The 19,860-nt window shown below is 27.3% G+C and overlaps 2 protein-coding genes across 2 annotated transcripts; both read right to left on the reverse strand.

Moving 5' to 3' along the window:
- Nucleotides 1-924: 924 nt before the first annotated feature.
- LOC113383585 (lysosomal-associated transmembrane protein 4B-like) lies at nucleotides 925-10,932 on the reverse strand. Its single transcript, XM_026621839.1, has 8 exons — nucleotides 10,800-10,932; nucleotides 10,061-10,166; nucleotides 7,734-7,959; nucleotides 3,283-3,421; nucleotides 2,571-2,727; nucleotides 1,388-1,675; nucleotides 1,059-1,112; nucleotides 925-993 (listed from the first exon to the last, which is right to left on the reverse strand). The coding sequence occupies exons 2-8, from the start codon at nucleotides 10,160-10,162 to the stop codon at nucleotides 925-927; spliced, it is 1,035 nt and encodes a 344-aa protein (XP_026477624.1). The 5' UTR covers nucleotides 10,163-10,166; nucleotides 10,800-10,932.
- A 1,582-nt stretch (nucleotides 10,933-12,514) lies between these two features.
- LOC113383586 (transducin beta-like protein 2) lies at nucleotides 12,515-16,865 on the reverse strand. The gene is made up of 6 exons (XM_026621840.1): nucleotides 16,784-16,865; nucleotides 16,327-16,553; nucleotides 14,018-14,207; nucleotides 13,360-13,575; nucleotides 13,028-13,237; nucleotides 12,515-12,750 (listed from the first exon to the last, which is right to left on the reverse strand). Exons 1-6 carry the CDS (start codon nucleotides 16,863-16,865, stop codon nucleotides 12,515-12,517), a joined length of 1,161 nt encoding a protein of 386 aa, XP_026477625.1.
- Between the last annotated feature and the right edge of the window lie 2,995 nt (nucleotides 16,866-19,860).

Genomic DNA, 19,860 nt, shown 5'->3' on the forward strand with positions numbered 1-19,860 from the left:
AAATCCAGGCCTGATATATGGAAGTGGCAATTGGAACTGACGATTAATACTTTGTAATTTATATTTTGTGGTCATATTATATTTTTTATTGATAATAATGTACAGTTATGCATAAAATATATTTTGCCTAAGAGATAAATATATTGCTCAAAAATAAACTATCCATCAAGATTGTTTACTGTATATAATAATTAATCTAAAGTATTCTGTTTCAGTAAATTTCTAAAAAAAAATTTAAATTTTATATTATTCCTAAAAACATCTATCATAATTTTAGAATTGTTGGAATGATGTATTGAAATATCTTTGAAATCTATTTATTAGACTAATAAAGATCAAATAAAAAAGTTTATTTCGGCCAGGCAATAACTATTGGCAAAATTGTTATTTTATAAAGATCAAAGTCAAAAAAAAAAAAATCCAAAATTGACAAATATATAAAGAACTGTGATATACTAACACTTAATACTATGCATATTTTATCAACAATATCTAAATATTCCATTTTCCAATTAAATCAGAAATATATCTAAAATTATTTCACTTTTAATTTTAGCATCATCTGCAGAAGTATCTACTTTAGAAGTGATATTTCCTTCTTCAAACTATTTATGGTAATTTGTGACTATTTCAAATAGTAGTTAATAATTTAAAAAAATATCGCACACCTCCATTAATTCATATAGATACAATTTAATTTAATAAAACATCATATATATCTCCAACTAAAACTAATTCAGATCTATATATATATATATTATATATATTATATATATATATATATATATTATATATGCCCTTATATATTGTTTAATACATATATGTAGTTATTTTTCAAAATATGTCTGTCAGCTAATTGCCATCTATGCATATGCAGATGAAAATTTCAATTCGGTTATGCAATTTATTTCAGTTGATTTAAAATTAATTTTTTACTTTACACATTATGGGTTCACTTTTTGTGGTAGTTTCCGGTTCAGGTGTCTTGGCGGGCTGTTGAATAATGGTATTTGTAATATCTATTAAATTAAAATGATAGCTTTTTTTTGTTTAATTACCTCAGTCTCTGGCTTATTCGTTTCCTCAGTTGCATCAGCAGAAGAAGCAGCAGCCTATGGTAAAGAAAATATTTTGATTAAACAACTTAAAATACAAATTTTCCAAAATGGTTCAATTTGACACAATTATCTTTTGTATCTTGTCCAAAATAAATTTGTAGCATAAAATATGTTTATAATTTATATATTTGTGAATAGTCATCATGTATATAGATTTAGTGATTTCATGAGACTAATCATTGTCTACATTTAGAAAGTAATGAGCAAATAAAAAAGAATTATGTAATTTCAGGAACATCAGATTATATCACAAAAAAAGAATATTATACCTCTTTTTCAATTAGCCCAGCACTAGCAACAGCAGCTTGATAACTTGGTGGAATATCCTGAGACTGTTTGACAGCCTCTTCATAATCAGGCAAAAGGGAGCTGTAAGCTGGTTCACAATTCATCATCATAGCTGTACGAGTGGCATTGATGTCATTGGGGTTCAAAGTAGCATCAAGATTGGAAGTAGTTGTAGGATCAGGAATGACGTAGGGCAATAGAGTCTTGAGAGCATGTTGACGCATTGTTAAATATTTGTAACATCTCCAGACTACGCCAATGCAGTAAGCCTAAAAAATAAAACAAAACAGAAAAATTTAGAAATAAATTCAATAATTGAAAAAAATAGGCTCACCAATACACCAAAGTTCAGTACAACAACAACAAAAATTGTTAAAAATTATTGTCTTTGTAATAGTTACTCTTGGAATATATAAATAGACTGTCTGATAAATAGACTGGCTGGTAGAATTATCTATTAGCAGATGAGATTTTATTATATAATTATAGGCTTTAAAAATTTCATAACGAAAGAATTTCATGAAATCATGTAACTTTTTACCTGAGCTGATTAAGGTATTTTAATTACCATAAATATCTAATATTTTATGAGTTCTAGTACTTCACAATTATAAATGCATAACTATTTTAACTAAAATTACTAATTTTACCTTTAATTAATTGATATTTAAAATTAAATTAAATATATACAATTACAAATTAAGACAATATAGAATTAGCTATATATTTAAATCAATCAGACATAAAACAATTTTTATTAAATTGAAATAAATCAGTTGATAAATTGAATATATTACTTTACTTTAGTAATATATTCAATTTATCAACTGATTTATTTCAATTTAATAAAAATTGTTTTATGTCTGATTGATTTAAATATATAGCTAATTCTATATTGTCTTAATTTGTAATTGTATATATTTAATTTAATTTTAAATATCAATTAATCCATCAGGCAGCGCAATGTCTATTTTCACTTAAAAATATAGACCAAAATATGTTTTCAATTAAAAATTAGCCGGCAGTGCGGTGTGAAATGGAAATGAGAAAAACTCTTCTTCCCTTCTTCCCTGAATTGAGTTGGAGTTTAACTCATCTTACAGACCTGCCTTAGGGCAGTACTACCCATTATTATTATTATTATTATTATTATAAATTAATCACCTTGAATAGCATAACGCAAATAAATCCAACTAGAACCAATAAACTGAGTGTTTGTGGGCTTAGTTTCAAAAGTTCTTCTCTCATTGGTAAATGACGACTTTCTGATACCAATCTATGAACACTGCGCAAATAACACAAATATCCTGTTGCAGTAAGTCTGTAATAAAATGATAATGTTAAAACTTATTATTATCTAGCTCTCATACAATTGTAATAATTAAAGTTTGATGTGTATTTAGGAAATTAAAAATCATCATCAAAATCCATTGCAGTACAAGTATTTTTAAAATCAACATGCAACTCACAAAGACAACAAACATAATTATTAATTTATTGCAAATGTGTATTAGTTGTTTGCGAATGTGGAATGAAAATTATATTTTATTTCTATTTGTAATTTTACTTTTCTTGAAAAAATATTTGCTGCAACATATGTACAACTATTTGTAAAAATAGAATATCAATTGCTTGGGAATATTAAATTATAAATATTTTTAATTAGTTATTTATTTAGACTCTTACTGAGTTATTTAGATTGCTACTGATAAAACTTGACTAAACTAAAACCATTTATTCAGTTTTAATTAAGAATGTTACCCAAAATGCTTGAATATCAAAGAAACTTGCGCGATTAAATTAGACTATTTTTATTATTGTGGTTTAAAGTTCAAATAAAGTTTCATTTGATAAAAATTTTATTGAAAATACTTACGTAGTTATGGCAAAATCAAATAGTTGCAAGCAGAAGAATGGCAAAATATGTGCAGGCTTTTGTTTAACTGCTCCATATAACATCATTAATGTTATGGCCAGTGTACAAATTGTAACCAGAGCACCCATGTCCACATCATCTGGAATGAAAGAAATTTTTATTACCAAATCTTTAATTCAATAATTACCACCTAATATATGATAAATGAATGGAAGTATGAAAATAATAATCAATTCATTTATTGGAATAATTTGAAAACCTATGCCATTATAAAATTAAGCCCATATATATGCATTTTAATTTTATAATTACAGATCCAAATTAATTAGGCAATAGGTAGTTCTGAAATTGTAATACAATATGCTCGTCAGATTCCAAAGAATGCATTTTATTCTCTGAGATATTTGATATTAGATTATTTATTAGTTTGGAATGATTCTGGAAGTTTGGAATGGTTTTGGAATGATTGGAATGATGAACCAAATCATTTCTTGCCAAGTCAAAAAAAATATATACAAATTTTATATAGAAACATAATCCGAGGTCAAAAAAAGAACCAACAACTTGTTTCTGAATTACATATTTCTTAATTTTTACAAATGGAATAATATCAAATATTAATGATTAAGTTAAATTGAGCAAAAGCTGTATAAAGTTATGGCATGAATAATATAAATCATCAAACCATTCCAAGTAATTCCATAGTTATATTTTTATAACATAGGTTTTATATAAAAATAATATTTATTTCAGTTTAATACAATTTCTTTATTATATTTAGTTAATACAATTTACTTTATTATATTTAATTTATACAATTTTAGTATATTGTATGATATAATATATGATTACTGATTGAATGTTAATTAAAGAATCTCAATTAAAAATCAGAGTGCGTTCTATATATATGGCTACTTATATTTAGTCTAGTACGCTTTTATTTATTTGATTATAATACATACTGAATGAAAAGATAAATGTATATCTTATTGATATGTATATAATTGTAAGTTATGATTATAGAACATGCTGATTGAATAAGTAAATGTGTATATTATTAATATATAGAACTCCATGTAGGATTTTTCTCGCATTTACTTATTTTTAGTTAATACTATATACAAGTATTTGCATCCAAATTAATTTTACAAACTTTGAGTTTATAGCAAATTCATTATAAAAACAAATTGTATGCAAATAAAAATAAATGAAAAAATTATTTGTAATTAATTCATATACTGATAAGATATGTTGTTACACTTCATTAATTATTTATAACTTCAGAATTTATTGTTATGATAGACGACAGCAAATAGTAAAGTCAAGGAAATTGAAATGTTATGATAATAACTTTCTTGAAAAGAAAGTATTATCTCACAATGTTCAAAAACAATTGTTTTTATGTATGTATATTTATACTTTCATAAAAATATTTAAAAAATATTTTGAATATAAAATATCAACAAAGCATTTATCTTAATCAATAGGAATATTATTATTAAAAATTGAAAATAAAATAAGCCTGAAGTTGCAAATACTTTTACAAGTACCAGAAAAGTATAAAGAAAGTTTATTCAACCTTTTAGATAATCTTATTTACCAAAATACAAACTTGATATGACAAAATATTTTATTGATTTTTCCAACATATTGGATTATTGTGCTAACCGCATTAAAAGAAATATTTTTAGATGTCCTATTGATTTTTCATGTTTAATATTCTGCTCATGATTAATTTAATTATCTTCTCCAAACCGCTTGTGGTTTCCATTGCAGATATATAAATAATCAACAGATATATGTATATGAAATCATATACAAAAGTGTGTATCAACTTTTATGAACAAAACTTGTGTAATGTCATATCAATGTCACAAACAATAAAAATTAATTACAAACTCGTAGATATTTTAAACGAGTTTTGTAAATATACAAATTGACTCCAATATGTAATAACTAGGTGTAAGTGGCATTTTGTCTTAACGCAAGTTTCACAAACTTCCCTATGCGTGTAATTATTAGTATTAATTATTAGTATTAATTAATCGACAATCGATAAGAGTTGATATTAAACTGATATATAAAATGATATGATGATATTAATAATAATTACATAGCTAATTACGTAAAATTTTTAACGACTTATTTGGAAAATGAAAATTTTGCTTTCCAGCAAAATCTAATCAATACGATTTCCAATTGTTATTTATTAAATAAAATTATAATATGTATATAAAATTATATTAATTATAGTGCATAAACACACCACCATGTATGTCCTAAAAGAGCTACCCCACGAAACTAAGTACACTGATTTTGCACTTTTCTGATGATTCTAAAGAAACGGCTCGACCGATCGCATCGAACAACTGCCCAACAAGTGCTCATCGACGTTCATCGCATGGGTTTTGAGTTTTTTGAGAAAACGATGAGAAAATCGGCTTCACCGAAAACACATACATTTTCCAATTACGGCCTCAATCGATTCATAATGGCTTGAATCGTCGAGATACCAAAATTAACAAAAAGAAACATCTTCAGGACGTTTCAACTAATGTTAAATCAACTGAAACAAATTTCAAAGTCGAAATGAAATTTCAATATGTTTAGATGGAACGATTTTACTAACATATTTTGAAAACAAAAAATTATATGTACTCTATATATGTAAACAAAACTATGTGTTCAATATATAAGAGCATTTATAAAAATAAATATAAACTAGTGGTGCATTGCATCGTGCCTTAAGGCAAATTGCTGGGACTTCCCGTACCGAAAATTAAAATTTTTAAGTAAACTAATTTAATTTGTAAACTGAAAAGATCGATTTTTGAGAAGTTTGAAACTTTCTAAAAAAATTAACTTTTTTGAATAATGTTAATTTTTTTATATTTTGACATTTTTTGAATATCATGAACTTTTATTTAAAGCAATCGGGCTGCGTAGCTGTTTTATAAACAAAATATCGAAGCGCGTAAGCGCCGCATGGCAGTATATCTGATAAATATTGGTACAGAATCCATAGAAATAAAAACAATTATTCATACTTATTACTAAAATCTCTATAAAATATCTGATAATTTGAAATGCATATGTTTAATGATTGCTATGGCATTTTTTTTTTACTTTTTTTTTATTAGTCCTCCGTAATCGCTAGACCTGCTGCCTCAAAAATCAAATCAGTTCTTCATTTTGTTAATACCAGTAAAATGTTTTTTGAATCATTCAAATCGGATGCTTCATTCTTTCCAACACTGAATTTCAATTTTTGGCACTTTTGTCCATATCATTGAAACGGCTGGACCTATCTTGGACGTCTCTTTATCAATAAGAATCAAATTTTTTTTTTTTTTGAATCATTCAAGTCGGCTGATCCGTGTTCTCAAAATCGTCGTCAAAAATTATATCCACACATTCATTCATTCATCCATACATATATATTTACATACATACACATGCACATACACGAGATAAAAGCCAAAAAATTACTCCAGATATTGTACCAGAGGCAAGGAAAAAGGGACATACTCAGACAAAAGACCAGTCTAGGATGCATAAATACATTGCCTTCGCTACTCCACGTTTTCTAATATTTGAAATATATTAAATTTTGCGTGGAAAATAGAACGAGAGGCGTTAACTGTAATATTGATAGTGGCGTACGGTAAATCTGCTCTCGTAAAACCGTCACATAACCATCGCTCAGTTGTATTATTTATATATTAAATTAGTTTAGATCAGAATTTTTTGAATATATCTTTCTTTTGTAATTTCAAGGCTACAAGTTTCCATTCAGAAATGTACTAAATATATTGAAATCTTATTTACATATTGAATGAAAAGAGTAAATAAAAATATAAATATGTTTACATATTCAACTTGTTCAAATCCATTGATATGCAAAATTTTCAGAATTCTATTATATCATTAGCCATCAACTTAGTTTAGAATAAATAATAGTTTGGGTTATCCAGATGCTTTGATTATGGTAAAAAATTGCCCATTTCAATAAAAAGTACTTTTCATATTATCAAAAAAAATTCATTGATCATAATCATATTGAATCAAATAGTGTTTAGAAGAATAGCTGTAGACTACAAATCGGAAATGCCTTTGAAAGATTATTTGAAAGTAATTTGTTTCCTAACCATAATGTAAAAATGTAATTTCAATGACAAACTAAATTGTAAATGAAATGAGAACTAAAATGTAGTTGAAACAAACATGATCTTACTCAAAATAAAAGTTTAGTAATAATATAGCTCATTTTCCATACTTAAGTTAAATAAATTGAATGGAAATAAAAAAAATATTACATCATAATTCAATATTACAGAAGTGGTAAAAAAATATATGATGTAAAACATACAAATTGATCAATGATATGATATATTGTTCTATTTTCTAATATAACAAATTATAATTTTTTATAAATTATTCTAGGTACTTACGATATGTAAGTGAGTGGTCTCTATATGCATATGGAGGATGCTCCATTTCTCCCAAAGGTGTTCCATTATCATCAACCTTGTTTAACAAGCTATTGTCTCCGTTATAACGAGAAATAGAACCAACACCTACACCCATCATTGATTGATCTGGGTGCTCCAATTGGTTTATCAGGTTCGGAGAATGCAAAATTATCACAAGAACACATAGTGCAACCAAGTGCAGCATCTGGAAAAAAATTAAACATGGATAATCTTTTTTTATCAATCGGTATGAATAATCATCAGTATGAATAATCAATCAATTGGTATAATTTATCAATATGAGAAGGCAAGTAGATAAAATCCAGCAACCTTCAAAAAAGTTTAAAACTACTAAATAAATTGGTGTAAAATAAAAATATGATTATTATGGAAATAAGTATGCTAAAATCTCAGATAAAATATGAATGTAAAACTGAACGAGGAAATATAAAATATCAAATTGAGTAGTAGTAGAAGATATAGATTTATAATGGAAAAATAAAGTATAAATATAAATATGTAAAAATCTATCTTCTATGGATGTAAAACTGAATGAGAAAATATAAAATATAAAAAGGAGTAGTAGTAGTAGATATAAATTTATCATGGAAAAATAAAGTATAAATATAATTATGTAAATATAATTATGTAATATAAATATGTAAAAATTTATCTTCTATGGATATAAAAGGTTAGTAGTAGTAGATATAGATTTATCATGGAAAAATAAAATATAAATATAATTATGTAAAAATTTATCTTCTATGGATATAAAACTGAATGAAAAAATATAAAATATAAAAAGGAGTAGTAGTAGTAGATATAGATTTATCATGGAAAAATAAAGTATAAATATAATTATGTAAATATAATTATGTAATATAAATATGTAAAAATTTATCTTCTATGGATATAAAAGAGTAGTAGTAGTAGATATAGATTTATCATGGAAAAATAAAATATAAATATAATTATGTAAAATTTATCTTCTATGAATATAAAACTGAATGAAAAAATATAAATATAAAAAAGTATGTAGAGTAGATTATAGTAAAAATAATGTATAAATAATGTATAAATATAAATATGTAAAAATATTCGATGAATGTAAAATTGAAGGAGGAAATCAAAATATATAGATGAGCAGTAGAAGTAAAATATACATATACATATATATATATATATATATATATATATATATATATATATATGATAAAATTGTTTCTTGGGCATCCATCCAGTAATTAAAAAACAGTTTTATTGAAAAATGTTTTTATTTAGAGAAACATACGTTTTGGCATACAAATAAATTTTAAAAAATAACACAAAAAACACAAAATTGCACAAAAAAATAAATATGAAATAAAAAATTGATAAGACGTCAAGTTATGAAATTTTTTTAAAAAAATTGTAAAATTAAAATAAATAATGTATTTTATTATAAAAAAGCTTATTCCAAACGAACATGTCAGTTTGAAGACCGTATTACGTTGTATATATATATATATATAAAGTAATAAAAATAGTTCATATCATAAAAAAAATATTGAAAATTTAAAAATATTGCAAAAAAGCAACTATTTTAAGACAATTGTGTTAATCCAAGTAATCAACATATATGGATAATTTCAAATAATTGGCATTACATAAAAGAAAGTTACCTGAATTCTTATAAGTTATATATAAATAATTTTTCTTCAAAATGAAAGATGTTTTGGATTAAAAATTTCATATTGTGATTCAAACTATTAGAATGCTCCATTGTCATACTTTTAAATTGTTTACACTTTTTTTAATTATATATAAAAATATTTATTTTGAATTATTCATGCATGTGTTATCATTTCTCATTGAGATCTTACTGATGATCTAACGAGTTCTAGCAACTACGAAAATATCACATAACTGTAATTCACAATATAAAAAAATGATGAAAATTTTTCTGTTCATCAATATTTTCAACTATTGTCCGCATAAATAAATAGATAAATTATAGCACAATCATGCTTGTTTATCTATGAGCACAATCTAGAATTTAATAATGTAGAAATAAGTGACTGTAACTGATAATCTATTAACGAGTTCTAGCATCTAGGCAAAAATATCATAACCGTAATTACAATATGAATGCACTAATAATATAAAGAATATAAAAAAATGATTCAAAGTAATATCAAATTCTCGTAACATGCATTTACATATTATAGTAGAAGTTATATGTACCAATAAGTGGGATTTGGTCTTGTGTCGGCTTTTCAAAAAATACACAAAAATACAAAAAGTATGTGAAATAAGTTATTACTTACCAAATGCCAAATGCCAAGACATATTGTTGCAGTCCGAACGTGGAGACAGAAGCAACATTTCCACTCCTTGCTCCTGGGACCTACCACAGGCCTACGGATCATGTTACTAGAATAAAAAATGAAATACTATTCAGATAATTTTATTATAGAAATTAAAAATACAATTTAAATAAATTTTATTTTAAAATCAAATATTAAAATTTGAAAACATTTGCAATCTTAATTTAAAACAAAACATGCCAGATAATTGTGCAATTCTGAAATGATGAGTAATCTTGTGATAGCGCATTTAGCTAAATTCGAAATCATATCCGTGAGAAAAAATACGTAATTAGTGTCACGACTTTGCTCCCACTTTTTACAATTCTTTGAAAAGCATATTTCAAGTTTTTCATATTAATTTCCAAATAAACAGACGGGTAAACCGAAAACTATTTACCAGAAAATTTAGCCTTTGACCCCCGTACGTCAATACTCGTAACAGTGTGATGGCTGAAATCATTTGTTTTGAAAAAAAATGTTATGAGCAAAGAAAATGTGAAAAAAACTCATAGCGTATAAAAACGATTTATGTAATTATCAATGTACGTCACAAACAATTTAGTAATCAATTATTATCAATGCACCTGCATTATGCACAATCATATTAGGAAACACTAAAAGTGCACACAAAACGCAATATTGCAATATGCCAAAATGACAAAATGATTCCGTATCACTAATTAAAATATTTTTTTACCTATATGTTCTCCGACAATAGAATAATAATCACTGACAACTAACGTTACACACACAAATATTAGATAATAAATTAAACTACGACTTTTGCTCGAAATTTACACTTATTTCCAAATTGGATTATGAGTTAGACGACAGTACAAATTAGATGTCGGCCATATTGTAGTTCACAGGATAGCCAACGTTCAATGCGAAATATGCAAAAAATTATAATGTTTATTTAATTATTTAATTTACAATATGTGTCGTGCATAATACAAAATATTTGTGTCTAATTATGTTTTTGTAAATAATTCTTATGTTTACACTGAATAAAAGGAATTGACCTTCATAAATATTTAAATACCAACTTCTGCTTGTTATTCAAATATGGCGGAAGATTCAAAGCACAGAAATACATTTCTTGTTATTTACTTTATAATTATAGGTAAAGTTTTAGATACATTATTATTATTTGTGAACGATTTTTTAGTTTTATCAATCGAATTACTCACTTATCATTACATGGAATTAAACGATACACCAACATGCGATGTTCAAGTAAGACCATAGCACCGATTTAATTTTGTATATTTTTATATTAGAAAAAAATGTAAATGTCACAACAGTGTGAGCATTTGTTTGATTTTATGTTGACCTATTAAAAAACAAGCATGCACTTGTTTATGAATTAATATTAATTAGTAGACATTATTTGTTAAACTTTTTGAGTTTAGCTATAAATTATTATCAAAATATTATATTAATTAATATCTCTATATCATTAACTATATATTATGTATATTAAACTCTTACCATATCTGGTATCATTTCAGATTAATTTGCTGAATTTTTTTGATTAATAATTGCATTTATACTGTATTTCCTACATATCCTCATTTAATACATATAATCACAAAATTATTCAATACTTATATGTATTATACCTAAATCTGAATAGATTTATATTTTTAGCTTATTTCTTTTATCACACAGTTTTCGATTATTAAAACTAAATCACAGAATTATAGTATTCTCTTAACATATGCAAATAAATATGCAATATTAAATTGAACTTTCCATTTTTTGATTGATTGAAAATAGTTATCATCAGAATTGGTGTTAAAAAAAAAAGATCATTCATATATCATATCAAATAAAAGTTTATCTATATTATCAAATTGCCTTTAAATAATCTATATCATCAAATTGAGAAATCATTGCATAAGTAAAATCATTTTTCATTGTGTTTTTTTAACTATTGGCTAAATAAAGCATAAATATTTTACAAAATTTAATAATATATAGAATTAAGTAAAGGTGATTGAATACATATACAGGAAACATACAGAAATAACTGTTTATTACAAACATAATACAAAAAATATTTTATAGAATCATATTAAGATATACAAACATATATAAAAGTATTAGTTACAATGTTATTAGTATTTTTAGAATATAATCATTTATTAGTATTTAAACTATTAATATATTCGGTGGAATGTTTTGACTTTATAGAATAATGTATATCAGTCGACACAGATTGTAAAAAGTGCAATTTCATTTGAAATAAAGCAGGTATACAAAAACAATGACAAAAAACAAATTCTCTTTTTTGCTATGATTGAAAGTACACATTTTAAGAATTATATGGTTAATATATAATATATATATATATATATATATTATTTTTATGAAATCACTTTTTTACAATCTGTTAATGTTTTATTCAGTTCATTTCCATTCTTCTTCTCCAATACTTTCCAAAAACTTCCTCGAGTCTTCAATAGTCTTAGAAATTCTCTCACTAGTAGCAGAATTCATTACACCTGTATTGTGTTTCAATTTATTGAGATTTTCTTTAATTTCAATTTTGTATCCAGTCACATTATGGAATATGCGGACATGCTTGTCACCGGTACAAAAAACATACTTTCCAGTTGAATCAAACTTGACACCAGTGATTGGACCTAGAAATATATTTTTAGTTATTCATTCTGCAGTTTAGTTATATGTATTTACAATCTATTAGATATGTATACATATTCCCTATGTAAGAGATTTTCAAAAAGATATATATTTTCAAAAGAAAATTGATATCTGGATAACCTGATACTGATATCAGGTTATCCAGAGCTGGAGTTCGAATTCACGACACTGTCTGCACATGGCAATGCACACTTAATCGTTGGAACTCTTTTATTACGATTACATAGATTTCTGAATATTATAAATGTTAATTATTACCTGTGCTGTAGACCTTCTCAATGCACCTGTCTAAGGATCCGCCTTCAGTTTCATAGAACATCAGGTCGCTTCCCTGAGAAACACAAATCACACTCGAATCAGGCGATAAGGCCACGTGCGATACTTCATCATCAGCGCCAACATTTCCTGAAGCATTTTGGAACGGTGCCTTCTTCAGAAGAATTGGAGATTGACCCTTCTTGTAATTCACTGAGGTAATAGAAAAGAAATAGTAATTGGGATAAAGTAAATTAAAAAGTGATCTATAATCAAGGCAGGGAAGAGGAATGAATTAAGTATTGTGCTCACAAGTAGCAATAATAATATCTTACCATCGATGTCATAAAGACGCCATCCATCAGCCTTCGAAACACTGGCAACTTGGAGTGTCTGCATCTCGAAAGCGACATCACAAACGGAACCAGAATGTCCGGTAAGTTCAAAAGCTCTTTTCAAACTGCTATCGCTGCCTGATGAAGGATTTTGTCTTGCCGATGCCTTATCCTTATCGTCGCCAATCGTCCAAAGTTTCACATCTGGTGAGAATCCTGTGGTAAAAAATAATTTGGTTTCAACAAGTGTTTCCTAATAATTAGAAAGCGGAATCTTTAGAAATATTGAGCTATTACAATTTGATTAAAAAAACTTCAACAGTACGAACTGTTTTTCTGATTATAGACAGATAAACACAAATTGTTGCCCCTGTCCTTATTCCTTAGGCCGATCTAAATTCAAGCAGTATACTAATGCCCCGAATTAGGTTGGCATCATGTTGGCATTGAAATAGGTATTAAAAAATTTTTGTATCTTATTTTTGCTCTTGGTTTATAATACAAAAAGGCGGAAGGGAAATATTTGACAACCTATTATATAAATATTGTTGAAGTTTTTCTGGATAGCAATTATCATTTATAATTTTTTTGACAAAATGCCCAATTTTTTCTGTCTGTCCCCTCTTTCTAGGGTATTAGGATCATGATAATATCTTACCACAGACTATTACAAATTTAGCGTTTGGTGACAACCGAGCACAATGATTCGAACCAAGTCCAGTATCTTCGATTTTTTGCGTAACATTTCCTTTTGTATCAAACAAAACCAATTTTCCATCTTTAGAGCAAGACATCACATGATGGCCATCGCTCGAAATTTGCAGACCAATGCATTCTGAATCGAAAACCTGAAAATAAATTAGAATTATTGAAATTACAGTCATTTTTTATACTATATTAACAGAAAATTTCGAAATACTATCCACAAATCACTTGTTAATTATAAGAAGAAGAAGAAATCGTTTGTTTATAACCATCTGGCGTTATATGAAACATCCTTCAGAAAAAGCGCCTAAACAAATTTTCTTGGTAAATAAATTTTTATACATTGTTTAAAAATAATCATATTGTCGGTCAAATTGTTAAGGTGTTCAGATATCATGACTTTAATTTACTATCAAGTTACGTTGGATTTATTTAATAATATATCAGAAAACTAAAACGTCGATTTATGTAATTTTTGTAAGATGTTCTCTCGAGAGCGCCATGATAGAAGAGAGCCATTCTTATCGCCCTCGATCGGATTTCGCTTAGGAAGGGCTTCGGAAGTCTTCGGAAGGCTCCGGCTTTCTTGCTTGTTCCCTGTGCCTAGACCCATAGACACGGTCTTAATAAGAGTTGCGAATAGATTTTCAAAAATTGGCACAACAATTGGAACATAAGAATCGTCCCATACAGCACGGGTCAAACAATGGTCGACCTGTTTGGTTCCATTTACAGCCTACCGGGTTATTATAAGCCCATAATGGGCCAATTTATAACCTAATGGGTTTAGACAGACCATAGGTTGACCCTATGTCAACCATGTGCTGTGTGGGGTAAGATATAAATCATAATCAAAAATCAACATTAATATGCATTGTTAACCTACATTATAGGACATAATTTATAAAACACTCGTAGACAGCACGAAAAAAATATGATTAAACTCCAGGTTAAATTGGAGCACTTAGCACTTATTTTAAATATTTTTGGTTTTATTTTGGTCTAGTATACTAGACTATTTTATTCGTCAAGCAATAATTTTCGATGACGAATAAAATAACAAAATAAAAGAAAATATATTACAATAGTCTTGACATATTTTACTTTACGCATCGCTACCACTTTGATTTGCACCACTGATCACAACGAGATTTTCGAAAAAAAGTTAAATATATAGATAGAATCTTGAATTATTTATAGAGCTTGATACAAAGTATTGTCTGTAATCACCGACATTAACTGAACAATAAATAAAAGAAATTGTAATTCAAGTATAATCAAACTTTTTCCTTAGTAATAGCTATTTACTAAATCCCATTTGACCAGCACATTATTTTAAACATTGATGGGTTTTATTATTTAATTACTTGTCGTAGGCCTATAATATTTTAGTTTATTCGTTAGAAAATTGTTTAGATGTTTGTCAAAATTATGACTTTATGATAACTTTTTCGAACGACATTTGTAAAAAAAAAAAAAATATTTTAATTATCTGTGAGTAGACATCATGAATTTTTGATTAATAGATCTCACAATGATTAATTTATACTACTTTTCTAAGTTTTTTTGTTTCAATTTATACTTGTATTTATTATTCAATTGTAATTGTTTTTGACGTTGAATATCAATTTATAGTGATTATGATAAATGCTAAGAGCGAACTGACCATTCATCCTTAAATAATTAAGTAGACTCTATTAAATCAAATTACAAAGCCATAAATTATTGTAAACATTCAGTTAATGGCGTCAATATGGTAAAATGGCAAAATTATATAATGAATACTTGCATGCTTTTATTCATTTTTGTTAAAACTAACTTTGGAGTCATATGTTTATTATAGCCTCCTGGTGAATTATTAGTAAGAGCTATAGATTTTCAATCAGAAGTTTCAGGTTCGTTACATGTACCTGCATCGGCAGTCTGATGTCAAACAGTCTTGACATCGTTTTTTTCTTAGATATATTGATAATAATATATATGTAAGTAAAAATTACTCTTTAAATGCATTGCTGCACTAATGAAAGATTCACCAATATTATAGGAGTTGCAGTAATAAAGTGATCGTTCTGATTGCTGATGAAAATATGTACAAAAAACTGGATATGATAAAAAAATTAATAATTATAAAACAAGCACCAAGATTTGATTTAACTATTATCCGACTAATATCAAATAAAAACAATAATAACATTTAAAGAAATTCCTGATTAGTTTCTGATTTCTAATAATATTTGGACTTTTTCGTCTCAATTTACCAACCTTAGGAAACGTAATAGCATTATTAGCTCCGCTGAACCAGGATTCCTTGTCCTTCTTGCACTTGTCCAGTTTGAAGACCATGATCGTTGATTCCTGGTACGTGTGAACCAGCAGCGCCTTGTTATCTGGGGACCAGCACACCCTGGTCGCGTGGTCATAAGGCACATTTATCCGGAAAGATCGCGTTGCAGGAAGAGAAGTCAGAGACCATACAAAAACTGTTCTATCTATGGCGGAAATAAAAAAGGATAGTTATTTGCATGGTACATGATTTCCTGAAAATATATACGTGGGTCATCCAACAAATATCTACTTAGCTTACAAATGAAAAGCACTGTTTCGGAAAAATGGTAATTTATTTTTCAACATGAACCCAGCGAAGATCAAACTTTTTCAACTCGTCTAAAAATTTTGTTTTCTTTAAGGCTGCTGGGCCAAAAAGTTGCGGTAAAGTTACGTACACTTGAATGACTCTCGTAAATGGGTGGTTTACCCACTGCAAAGCATGCCACAATTGGAGATTCAGAGTTTTGATTCATATTTGAATTTTTTTTTGTTTCCAATTTATTACATAAACTAAAGTGGCCTAGGACGTCTGCATTTCTCTACATTTGTTTGAAAAAATATTTTATAAAATATTGACTACTGACAAATAGAGCTGCATTGCAAGTTTTAATTTCATACTGCTATTTAGCATTATCATTATTATATTTTAATTACTCTCAACACACACACACATAAATATAATTAAGGTGAGCCTTAATATGGGTGTTTTTGAATTTACTTGCTATCAGGGGCTCGAATGCTTCCAAATTGATAAAATTTGGAAGAATTTTACTGGAAATTTTAAAAAGCCATGGGATCTTGTCATTTTTTAAGAAATTTTGACACGCTATTTAGAAACCACGTGTTTGTTTCGTTCAGGGCCGTATTGTCGAAGCGTTTGTTTATGACCCTGTCGTTATGCAATTGCAAAAACAATCCCTCAGCGAATCTTCTTTTAATTACGTTCTCTTCAAAATGTAAAATTTTTGAGTTGAAAAAATCTCAAAACAGTTAACATCGTTTTGAATTGGTTGTGATTTTTTGAGTTGTTTTTATGTTGATGAAGGCATTTACTTAGGTTTTGAATGAAGGTTAAGTTGTTAGCCGAACCGAATGGATTTTAAATAAATTTTTAAAAACTCTCATACTATTTTTATTGATGTAACGTCCGACTTTTTAACTCAAATTACACATATTATATCAACATCAAATTCAAGACTATTCGAATATATATCTATATGTATATATGTCCGAATATTAAAAAAATAGATTTATAGCCTGACATGCATACGGGCAAATCTGCATATATTATATTTCTGCACAAATAATACAACATAACAATATCTAATACTTTCTACTTTCATTTGTAAGTTCATTGCCACGGTAATCATGTTCGTGATTCATATTATATCGTCATTTTATATTAATATATATATATATATATATATATATATATATATATATACACATACATATATATATATACATATAGATAATTACGAATGTGAAAGTTGAATATGTGCACATCTGCTGATTTTTATACAAAACAAAAATAATATAATTTCTTTTTATGAAAAACATCAGAAGTCGAGATAAGTTCCATCAATCTCCACCAACAAATGAACAAATGTTTTAAACTTTATACACTCAACATGAAAATATAGAAATAAATTAGTAAAAAATATAGAAATCATTTCAATGAATAGAGAATGTGACTGAAAGTATAATTATACAAAATTATCGTTGAAGTTACTACTTCATCGATTCTACTTTACTTGAACTAAATAAATTGATAAGAAATTCAAAATCTTTGCTAAATAGAAGTGGAAAATAAGCTAATAACTAGTGGGTGCATGGCATCGTGCGTTAAGGCAAATTGCTGGAACTTCCCGTACCGTAATTAAAAATCTTGGTACGGAACCTAAAAAAAAAATACACAAAATGTGTACACATTATTAAAATATCTATCAAATATCTGATAATTTGATGTGCATATGTCCAATAAACATTTTTGACCGCCCAATGACATTTTTTTAACTTATTTTATTGAGAGTCCATAACCGCTGGACCTGCCTGCCCAAAAATTTGAGCAGTTCTTCATCTTATCAATACAAGTAAAATGTTTTTTAAATTATTAAAATCGGACGCTCCGTTCTCTTAAAAACTGAGTTACGGTTTTTGGCACTTTTTGCCCCGTATCTTCGGAACGGCTAGACCTGCATTTGCCAAAAACTAATCAGCACGCCTCCTTATCAATACGCATTTTGAATTATTCAAATCGGTTGATCGGTGTTCCCAAAATCGTCGACGAAAATTTGTATCCGCACACACACACACACATACATACATTAGGTTACATAGGTATGCCAAAATGTTCAGAAACCTTTGAAACGTGAAGATATATAAAAATTTTCATTTCCGATTTTTTTGCGATTGCTATAACTTACCCTAAGGGAAGTTACCTAGAGTGTGAATATTTTATTTATAGTATATTATACTATTTCTTATGATAAATCATTATCATGTCACATTGCCATTGAATAAAAATCTAATTAGGAACGACGAGGATTCGGTTGATTTGTTCTTTATGTCAAGGTTAGTGATTCAATCAGAATCAGTTACACGTCATTAAGGCGAAAAAGTGAGAAAAAGGTCAGTTTTTAAGATGACTTTTACGCTAGAATGACCAAATGAGTAGATGGAAGTATACTGTTACATAATAATTATAAATAAATCCAGATGGAATACTATTAGTCATTCACTAGCAGTTCCGTATAAACAAATTTGCAGAACAATGTGAAATATAAATATAAAAGCAACTATTGCAAAAACATCGGAATTACTCGATATATCTAAACAATAAATACTTTAATTAACTTCCCGTAGGGCAAGTTATAGTAATCGCAAAAAATCAAAAATGAAAATTTTTATATATCTTTACGTTTCAAAGGTTTCTGAATATTTGGCATACCTTAGAAAAAATGGATGTATGTGTGTGTGTGCGGATACAAATTTTCGTCGACGATTTCGGAAAGACGGATCAACCGATTTGAATAATTCAAAAAACTTCCGATTCGTATTGATAAGGACGTGCCGATTAGTTTTTGGCATAGGCAAAAACGGTAACCCAGTTTTTAATCAAACGGAGCGTCCGATTTTAATAATTCAAAAACATTGTACTTGTATGGACAAGATGAAGAACTGTTCAAATTTTTGGGAAGGCAGGTCCATCGGTTATAGACTCTCAATAAAAATAGGTTAAAAAAATGTCATTTGGCGGTCAAAAATGTTTATTGCACATGTGTACATCAAATTTTCAGATATTTTATAGAGATTTTAATAATGTGTATACATTTTGTGTAATTTTTGTTTGTGTTCCGTACCAAGATTTTTAATTACGGTACGGGAAGTTCCAGCAATTTGCCTTAAGGCACGATGCCATGCACCTCACTAGTTTCAACTTCTTTTTCTGGGACTCATCAACCGCTC

The sequence above is a fragment of the Ctenocephalides felis genome, unplaced genomic scaffold, assembly GCF_003426905.1.
Source record: "Ctenocephalides felis isolate EL2017-DRISC unplaced genomic scaffold, ASM342690v1 CF-g0.4_SCAFFOLD_03570, whole genome shotgun sequence".
Classification (NCBI taxonomy): domain Eukaryota; kingdom Metazoa; phylum Arthropoda; class Insecta; order Siphonaptera; family Pulicidae; genus Ctenocephalides; species Ctenocephalides felis.